At 40.4% G+C, this 10,964-nt stretch overlaps 1 protein-coding gene across 1 annotated transcript; it reads left to right on the forward strand.

Annotated features, from left to right (window-relative positions):
- Positions 1 to 2,833: 2,833 nt before the first annotated feature.
- LOC128214948 (formin-2-like) lies at positions 2,834 to 9,423 on the forward strand. The gene is made up of 2 exons (XM_052921672.1): positions 2,834 to 2,932; positions 8,767 to 9,423. Exons 1-2 carry the CDS (start codon positions 2,834 to 2,836, stop codon positions 9,421 to 9,423), a joined length of 756 nt encoding a protein of 251 aa, XP_052777632.1.
- The last annotated feature ends 1,541 nt before the right edge of the window (positions 9,424 to 10,964 follow it).

The following is a 10,964-nucleotide window of genomic DNA, read 5'->3' on the forward strand; positions in this document are numbered from 1 at the left end:
GTAAGGTCTATGCGGGGGATCTGTGCCTTTATACCGCATTAAGATCCTTCCGCATGTAAGCTCTATGCGGGGGACCTGTGCCTTCATACCGCATTAAGCTCCTTGGGCATGTAAGCTCTATGCGGAGGACCTGGGCCTTGGTTCCGCATTAAGCTCCTTCCGCATGTAAGCTGTATGCGGAGGACCTGTGCCTTGATTCCACATGAAGCTCCTTCCGCATGAAAGCTCTATGCGGGGGACCTGTGCTTTTTTACCGCATTAAGATCCTTCCGCATGTAAGCTCTATGCGGGGGACCTGTGCCTTGATTCCGCATTAAGCTCCTTCCGCATGTAAGCTGTATTCGGAGGACCTGTGCCTTGATTCCACATTAAGCTCCTTCCGCATGTAAGCTGTATTCGGAGGACCTGTGCCTTGATTCCGCATTAAGCTCCTTCCGCATGTAAGCTGCATGCGGGGGACCTGTGCCTTCATACCGCATTAAGCTCCTTGGGCATGAAAGCTCTATGCGGAGGACCTGTGCCTTGATTCCGCATTAACCTCCTTCCGCATGTAAGCTCTATGCGGAGGACCTGTGCCTTGATTCCGCATTAACCTCCTTCCGCATGTAAGCTGTATGCGGAGGACCAGTGCCTTGATGCAACATTAAGCTCCTTCCGCATGTAAGCTGTATGCGGGGGACCTGTGCCTTGATACCGCATTAAGTTCCTTCCGTATGTAAGTTCTATGCGGGGGACCTGTGCCTTGATGCAACATTAAGCTCCTTCCGTATGTAAGCTCTATGCGAGCGACGTGTGCCTTGATGCAACATTAAGCTCCTTCCGCATGTAAGCTCTATGCGGGGGATCTGTGCCTTGATGCAACATTAAGCTCCTTCTGCGTGTGAGCTTTATAAGGAATACACGAGCATTGTTTCCGCAAAAAGCTCATTCCGCATGTGAGCTGTATGCGAAATACCTGTGATTTCATTCTGCAGAAAGTTCATTCCGCATGTGAACTGTTACCAGATGACCTGTGCATTGTTTCCGCATATGGCTTATTCCTCATGTGAGCTGTATACGGATGGTCTGTAGCTTGATTTCGAATAAAGCTCATCTCGCATGTGATTGGTGAGATCCTGTGCCTTGGTTCCGCGTGTAAGTTTATACGGAGAACCTGTACATGTATTTCCAATAAAGCTCATCTCGCATGTGACCTATGTCTTGATTCTGCATTAATCTCATTCAGCATGTAAAATGTAAACAGAGGACCTGTGCCTTGATTATGCATACAGCTCATTCCGAATGTCAGCTGTAGACGGAGGACCCGTGCCTTGTATGGGCATAACGCTCATTCCACATGTAAGATTTAAACGGAGGACCTTTGACTTGATTCTGAAAAAAGATCATTTCGCATGTTAGCTGCAAACGGAAGACATGTGCCTTGATTGGGCATCCGGCTCAATCCGCATGTCAGCTGTTATCGAAGGACCTGTGCCTTGATTCCGCATAAAGCTCATTCCGCATGTAAGATGTAAAGGGAGGACCTGTGTCTTGATTCTGCATACAGCTCATTCCGCATGTAAGATGTAAACGAAGGACCTGTGCCTTGATTCTGCATAAAGCTCATTCCGCATGTAAGATGTAAACGAAGGACCTGTGCTTTGATTCTGCATAAAGCTCATTCCGCATGTAATATGTAAACGCAGGACCTGTGCCTTGATTCTCCATACAGCTCATTCCGCATGTAATATGTAAACGGAGGACCTGTGCCTTGATTCTGCATACAGCTCATTCCGCATGTAAAATGTAAATGGTGGACCTGTGCCTTGATTCTGCATACAGCTCATTCCACATGTAAAATGTAAATGGTGGACCTGTGCCTTGATTCTGCATACAGCTCATTCCGCATATAAGATGTAAACGGAGGACCTGTGCCTTCATTCTCCATACAACTCATTCCGCATATTAGATGTAAACGGAGGACCTGTGCCTTCATTCTCCATACAACTCATTCCGCATATAAGATGTAAACGGAGAACATGTGCCTTGATTCTGCATACAGCTCATTCCGCATATAAGATGTAAACGGAGGACCTGTGCCTGGTTCTCCATACAGCTCATTCCGCATGTAAGATGTAAATGGTGGACCTGTGCCTTGATTATCCATACAGCTTATTCCACATGTTAAATGTAAATGGTGGACCTGTGCCTTGATTCTCCATACAACGCATTCCGCATATTAGATGTAAACGGAGGACCTGTGCCTTGATTCTCCATACAGCTCATTCCGCATGTAAAATGTAAATGGTGGACCTGTGCCTTGAATCTCCATGCAGCTCATTCCACATGTAAAATGTAAATGGTGGACCTGTGCCTTGAATCTCCATGCAGCTCATTCCGCATGGGAGCTGTAAACGGAGGACCTGTGCCTTGATTCTGCATAATGCTCATTCAGCATGTAAGATGTAAACGAAGCACCTGTGCCTTGATTCCGCATAAAGCTCATTCAGCATGTAAGATGTAAACGAAGGACCTGTGCCTTGATTCTCCATACAGCTTATTCCACATGTTAAATGTAAATGGTGGACCTGTGCCTTGATTCTCCATACAGCTTATTCCACATGTAAAATGTAAATGGTGGACCTGTGCCTTGAATCTCCATGCAGCTCATTCCGCATGGGAGCTGTAAACGGAGGACCTGTGCCTTCATTCTCCATACAGCTCATTCCGCATATTAGATGTAAACGGAGGACCTGTGCCTTCATTCTCCATACAACTCATTCCGCATATTAGATGTAAACGGAGGACCTGTGCCTTGATTCTCCATACAGCTTATTCCACATGTAAAATGTAAATGGTGGACCTGTGCCTTGAATCTCCATGCAGCTCATTCCGCATGGGAGCTGTAAACGGAGGACCTGTGCCTTCATTCTCCATACAGCTCATTCCGCATGTAAGATGTAAACGGAGGACCTGTGCCTTGATTCCGCATAAAGCTCATTCCGCATGTAAGATGTAAACGAAGGACCTGTGCCTTGATTCTGCATACAGCTCATTCCGCATGTGAGATGTAAACGGAGGACCTGTGCCTTGTTTCTCCATACAGCTCATTCCGCATGTAAGGTGTAAACGGAGGACCTGTGCCTTGATTCTGCATAAAGCTCATTCCGCATGTAAGATGTAAACGGAGGACATCTGCTTTCATTCTGCATAAATCTCATTCCGCATGTAAGATTTAAAAGGTGGTCCAGTGCCTTATTTCTCCATACAGCTCATTCCGCATGTTAGATGTAAACGGAGGACCTGTGCCTTGTTTCTCCATACAACTCATTCCGCATGTGAGATGTAAACGGAGGACCTGTGCCTTGTTTCTCCATACAGCTCATTCCGCATGTCAGAGTAAACAAAGGACATGTGCCTCGATTCTGCATACAGCTCAATCCGCATGTAAGATGTAAACGGAGGACCTGTGCTTTGATTCTACATACAGCTCATTCCACATGTAAGATGTAAACGAATGACCTATGCCTCGATTACGCATACAGCTCATTCCGCATGTCAGCTGTAAACGGAGGACATGTGCGTCGATTCTGCATACAGCTCATTCCGCATGTAAGATGTCAAATCGCAAATAGCCTACCTTGTAACGTGTTATACGCATATAACTCATATGAAGAGCTCACGCGTAAACTATACGGCGCATGTATGCCGGAAATTAGCTTTTTTGCGATCTTATGGAATTTTCGTTTAATTTAAATAATATGCTAGGTTCTTTTCTTACCGGTTTTTAATAAAAAGGGCTGGCACATGGGATAAACCATCTGTGTACTTTAACAATGATGTCTGCTCTTAAAAGGCTTTAGCGCAGAAGTGTCATGCGTTCTTTTTTATATACAGCTTCCAAAAAAGCAGGAGCCACTGTCTTGCATCCATGTAAAATATACACCGTAGGAAATACGCAGTTTGACACGTGGTCGACTTCTGGAAGCATGCTCTTATATTTTTTTGTGAGAAAAGGCACGATGCGAAATATATGTTCGTCTACCAGTGTATTGAGGTTCATTTTCGGTAAACTTCAAACACAATGGCCCATTTAATGCAGCTCATCAATACAGGAATCAAACTGATGATTTGGAATGATTTTGCACATTTCTACATAAAAGTGGTTGAATATTAAAATCCGATGCAGTAAGTAAATGTTGCCTTTTTTAAGGAATGTTTCCATTGTTGAGAGTAATTGCATATGTCTGGAGTATTTAAACAATACCCAATGCACCAAGGGATGCATGGTTGTGCGCAGGGGATGAAATATTTTAAGTTAATTACAAGAAATTCAATAGTTGTAATAAATGATAAAAACGTATAAATGCAGCCTAACTTAACCTGATTTTACCAAAGAAATTGTTCACCAAGATGTAATGAAAATATGATACTACCAAATGAGATAATTATTTTCCTCTGTTGTAAAATATAACTAAAAGGATTGACGCTTAGATAGCCGGACAACGAGGAGCTGTAATTTCAGAAAATATTAATGACTGAAATCCTAACTACTAAAGAAGCGAATTATTTGAAATAGTAACTCGTATTGCTGCCGGCGTTTTGCACTTAAATGTTTTATATGGACTCATTATTCGCACACTTAAATGTAAAAGACTTAAGTGATATTTATTTAAAGGGCAGAAGCTGTACCAATTACACTTATACACTAAGTCTTCTTTAAATATCAGCGTACAAAATTCATTTTTGTCAAATTTAAAACACATCGGTCCACTTTGAAATTAATGCAACCCGTCTATAAACGCATGATTTGCATATTTCTATACGAAATTGTTGATTTATTAAGCCCTCTGTAAAGTGTAAGTGTCTGCATAGATAATCAAATAAATTTGGGTAAAAATTGTGCTTTGCACAAACTTACACAAGTGCATTCCACACATATCTAAGAAGAATTACATTATTTTATTTATGTTTATTTTTATCTTACGTTATTATGATGTAAATAAACCCATGGGCCTGGACTGAAAGCAACTCCTCGTAATACAGACTCGAAAACTACACTGTTTGCTTTGTAGTAAGTGAAGCCCGACAACGACTCGCATAAGCATGAATTATGATAACAGATGATATGAATACCGTGGATTTTATGACAATGCGAGTCGATGGGCAGTGGACCCCAGCAAAGCCAAAGGCATGATAAGCTCCCCACCCTTAGCATGGGAGGGAAAATTGCAGATTCACCCGACGTCACTAATTAAAAATCGGTTTAAAGCGTTTATTTGTGATAAAATTTCAATTTTCATATATCGATTACAAGAACATTACGTGGTATTATGCACGGCGGATTTGCTCTGATCCGAGGATCAAGATAAATCTATTTGTTCATAAAGAGGAATAAAAACAGAAGCCCAGTTTCTGCGTTGGTTATCGCGGGTACGCCCCCATGTAAGGGCCACCAGCCGGGTTAATGCGACCGGCAATTTTACAAACGTCCAACCTAATTTATGGAAGCCTAGCTGCACTTTTGCAAAAAGTTAAATTAAAAAAGGGGGGGGGACACACACACACACACACACACACACACTTTCACAAACACACACACACACAAGAGTTGTAAAAATGTTTAATGTTTACAGAGCTTTAAAAATTTCGTGATTTCGATCATGGGGACTAAATAAACAGGAATTATGCAAAATAACAGCAGTCATTTCGTCTTTATTCTTGGCAGTGAATCTATGATAAACATTGTTTTATTTTATTTGTCGAAAAATATATCATTTCGTTGGATTTAAAGACTTTTATAGAAAGAAAACATTATTTGCAAAATTGTATCTTATTTTTCATAAGTATTTCTCTTCGCTAAATCATTAAACAAGCATACAAGTCTTCACATTGATTTCACCTAAAAGCACTTTGTCTTAAAATTGTATGTCATTGCAAAATAATATGCAAAACTTAAGCCAACACATTCTTCGAGAAGAGAAATATGTGGACTACAGAGCAATGTCAACATCATCATACATACTTTGACTTAAAGGGAGGTGATTTCTGAATTAATAAGATTACACTTGAATTGTTTCGACATTGTTTGATATTTTCAACATTTTTGTTATGATTTTCTTACAAATGCATTACTTGCAACGTAAAAAAGACAAATCAGATAAGCATGTCATTCTCACAATTCTTGAAAAGAATATAGATCCTGTTCTTAGACTTGTTTGATAGCTGTTGAAATTATAAGTATTCTTATTTTTTGTGGATAGTAAAATAGTTCATGTTTTTACCGTCCTGCATTAAAACGTAGACAATTTCTGATTTTGCTTAAAGCGGTGCTCAAATTTATTGAAATTTTGTATAAATGTTAAATCCATTAATTTGCGCCTATTAAATTTCGCTATATTAAACTTTGCCAATTTGACACTAGGTAAAAGATGTGGCCAGGGTTGTTTCCTGGATGTTTAATATCGTGTAGACATGAACACATTGCTAAATCATTGTCATAGTATATCAAATAGATTATATCATGGCAGAGTGCAGAATCATGGTGAAAATCACGTGGTTTCCATGATACACGTTGCAGAACAGAACAGAACAGAACACACTTTATTTGACATCACGCGCCAAGTAATCTGAATAAAAAATATTCATCGTTTTGATCATTGGGCAGTAAAATGATAAGCAGACAAGATCCGTTTAAGAAGAAGATTGGTTCAAATATTTTCAAAGATTTAATAACAATAAAATGATATGTAAAAACAAGTTCGCTCATCTAGAAATATTTACATAGTACTATTTTCTTTGGCGCTTGTCCTGTATAGTGAAATACATATTAGTTAAAAGCACACGTTGACTAAAGCCAGAAGAAAATGGTACGAACATCTCAGATAATATTTCACACTTTTCATGTTTTAAGATTTTCCAAAAATGTCCAACGAATTCATTTTGCAAAGTAAAATGATGGTCTGTTGACAGTAGATTGTGCAATAGTGTCTGTAAGTAATTAAATATTTAAGTAAGTAAGTGAGTGAGTAAGTAAGTTAAGTAAGTGTAGTTATTAAGGCGTTTTCTATTGTTTTAGGGAAGTAAATGGACCTTATAAACAGCCGAAAAATTAACAACAATGAAAATTTAGAAACTTATATATATAAAGAATTATTTCGAAAAGTAAGCAGACCTCGTTAAAGGGTTCCTAGATTTTTTATAAATCACAACGTATGTGCGTTTCCTAAGACGTACTCTTCGCTTATTTCCAGGGCTTTCAACATTTCCGGTTGGGCACCGCTGCGACATTTGAATACTGAGATTGTGATTATTAACAATTTAACTATGCTTATATCAAACAATACTTATTTACAGAAAAAAACAATGCAATTTTTCTTAACTAATAAATTAAAACATAGCCTTAAATAGCCACGTGGTATTTGCAAATTGAGCTAACACGGCATCTTTTAAAAACAGAGGCATTATTCGTTTGCATCAAAATTAGCCAGTCATCTGTTTGCGACATGACAATGCTACTGAACTAAACGCTTAAAACAATTATGGTTATTTTGTTAATCAAGTGTGATATGCATTATCATAAATATATGTGTTAAAAGGTTTTATTTTTTTATGTTAAAGACATGACAAGTGGTTAGGATTGAAAAGGTGTTAAAATCACTCACCGCTGTCGTAAGTGTTAATTCCTCCAATAGCATGGCTGTCAACTGATATATAAACTTTCACTAATATGATGGGACAATAAACAGGCAACTGATTGTCTAGTGATTTATACCCCCGATGCGGGAGGCGCGGGGCATTCTTTCCTTGATACCTTCAGTAAACAATGTTCGGTTTTGGTATTTTAATGACATAATCCAATCTTCATGCTAATATGGTTGTATACGTTCTCTCAGAGAATGACTTGAATCCTTCAAGTGTCGCGTAAATGTGTCTATCATGAATCGTGCTCATGATTACAGGAACAATTCCATCAAAAAGAGAAACGGGACCACTTAATGTAAAGGACGATGTACCACCTGACCTCTGCATTTAAACCCAAACCATAAATAACGGCATTCATAGATTTAAATGACACTGTGCAAGCACTTCCTAAAAATGGTAGAGGATAGCTAGTGAATTTCACCCGTTTATATGACGAGCATTTGCCCCCGGGGACAAATAAACCCTACGGTGATACATTTGCCCATGCGGTAATTTTGGACGCGTTCATATAAAAAAGAATAATTTTAATAAATAGTCAATAGTTTGTATTAAAAAACTACTTAAATCATATTAATAACGCTTCTATAAGTGACTTGTGACGACATATTTACACCTTATACTAGTTACGTTCACTGTAGTAAGTTATCATCTTTTCAGAAACAAATATGAAAATCCCGTCTTATCAAATAAAGTTATTGTAAGACTGTTAGAAAACTTCAAACTTTACCTGTTCACATTTGTTTAACTGTTTAGAAAATTTGAAAACACAAAAAGAATCGAGGATGTTTTAAAGATATATAACTTCAAATATTCAATGTAAATACTGAATGGAATGCGATAGTTTTTAACTTATTGCATATTGAAATGTTTTCGCACTCCATTTCGATACTTGTATACGAGCCTCAAACGGAATCTAAAGCGCTATACGAAAAATAAACACGTATAATGTCGACACAGTTTGATAAGAATTATATATAAAAACTCTGCCGAAATTGATAACCCCAAGGGGGTAAAATCAGGTTTTGCATTTAAATGACATGAACTAGCCACGGGGGCAAATTTCCCCCTCCCCCACCGCTCCAGACATGGGGCAAATCCCCCCTCTCCCAACCGCTCCAGACATGGGGCAAATCACCCCCACCGCTCCAGCCATGGGGCAAATCCCCCCTCTCCCACCGCTCCAGACATTGGGCAAATCCTCCCTCTCCCACCGCTCCAGACATGGGGCAAATCACTCCCACCGCTCAAGACATGTGGCAAATCACCCCCTCCGCTCCAGACATGGGGCAAATCACCCCTTTCCCACCGCTCCAGACATGGGGCAAATCACTCCCACCGCTCAAGACATGTGGCAAATCCCACCGCTCCAAGGATGGGACAAATTCCCCCTCCCCCACCGTCCCAGACATGGGGCAAATCACCCCTCTCCCACCGCTCCAAACATGGGGCAAATTCCCCTCCCCCACCGCTCCAGACAAGGAGCAAATCCCCCCTCCCCCACCGCTCCAGACATGGGGCAACTCGCCCCTCCCCCGCCGCTCCAGACATGGGACAAATGCCCCCCCCCCGCTCCAGACATGGGGAAAATCTCCCAACCGCTCCAAACATGTTGTAAATCCCCCTCCCCCACCGCTCCAAACAAGGGGAAAATTTGCCCCCGATAGTGAATTTACCCCCAGTGGCTATTTACATCCATATACATATATTTACCCCCAGAGGGAAATATTGTCATATAAATGAAAGTTTAATGCTAAATATCCAAAAAAAATAAATAGTGTATCTGATAGCAGACGAACATGTTTGAGCTAAAAGCCTATAGATTTAAACAGATTATAAGCAGTTACAAGTGAAATTAATTGAATTCCTAAGGATTCCAAAAATATGCCATGTTAAATGTATTACATTCGCTATCATTTCACACGCACATTAAAAACGCTTTACATAGAATCCAATGAAATAAATGTGTCTACAACTCACTCAGACAGTTTCAATGGAGTGTATTTTGGAGTGTGCGAAATGCAGAGAAAAACGATCACCGATCAGAGAGTGCATGTAAATAAAAAATGATTTTAAATTTGTGAGCAGCGGTGACCACAGTAGCAGGATTTGAGGGAGTAATGCACCAGTCAATTGTAACCACGGCCCCACCAAGTCCGGGGTATAGCGGGGACTTTGACTTTTGGTCTAGCCAACCCCGGGTAAAATCCCCGCCCTGCAGGGACGAACTGATGGTAAAATCCCTGCTAAATGCCCCCGCAAACCAGGGAGCCTAGGTCAGGCCCATTCACCCGGCACTGCGGGGCCACCTGAAAGGTAAAAACACGGCCCATATTCCCGGCTATCCCCGGTATACCTCCGGAGCCGGGGGGCCGTGGTTACAACTGAGTGGTGCATAATAGAGAATAACCGGGTGGTGTTTGATGCAAATGTTATCACGTTTGCCCTCACGTGTTACATACATATTTTCTTCCAATAAAATACATTTTGGAGCAGTTATGGTATGGACGCCAAAACATGCATCCGAAGTTAGCACGCATAATAATTAAATTGAGACTGTACATTGACTGTTATGAAAATACCAAAACTGTCAAGCACTCGAAATACCAGCAAACGTTGCTTCAGTCTAACTACGATATGATATATTACGTACGGCTCGATTGAATCGCCTCCAGCAGCAATACTATATTCTACATCGAACCAAATAAATAACAGGGCAGGGAAAATTTTACCCATGATATGAACTTCGGTAACTGAACAGAGAAACATTGTTCGTGCATTCGGAATGCCTTTTGTTATGTCTCTTGAGTATCCGGCATGTAAATAAAATATGGATAGCAAAAGGACAATTTCAAAACTGAGACGGAAAATTCCAAGAACAAAGTTTTCGCGATAACTGTTGAAGAACCATCTATGGGACTTGTGAAGGATGGTGGCCGCATTCTTTTTGTGTCGATTAGAAACTTCTTGAACAGTATTTGTAGAGGTTTATTCGAGACTCATTGGTATGCGATTACATGCAAATCGGGCCAATGGTTTCTGTCATGATTTTTTTAAAAACGTTTCTTTCTGTTGCAATGTTTTAATTGAATTAGAATATTTTGAAAATGTTCGAAGCGGACGACAACATACATGAGGCTGTCACAACAGTATATCGCGGGACGCAAACACACAACGAATGATTTACAGTATAATGCCACCGAATGACGGCATATAGTAATCGGGCCGTCTGCCAGTTTGGCTGTCAGTCAGTCCCCCCGGGTTACGATCAATGAGCGAAGAAC

Source organism: Mya arenaria, chromosome 2, assembly GCF_026914265.1.
Source record: "Mya arenaria isolate MELC-2E11 chromosome 2, ASM2691426v1".
Lineage (NCBI taxonomy): Eukaryota > Metazoa > Mollusca > Bivalvia > Myida > Myidae > Mya > Mya arenaria.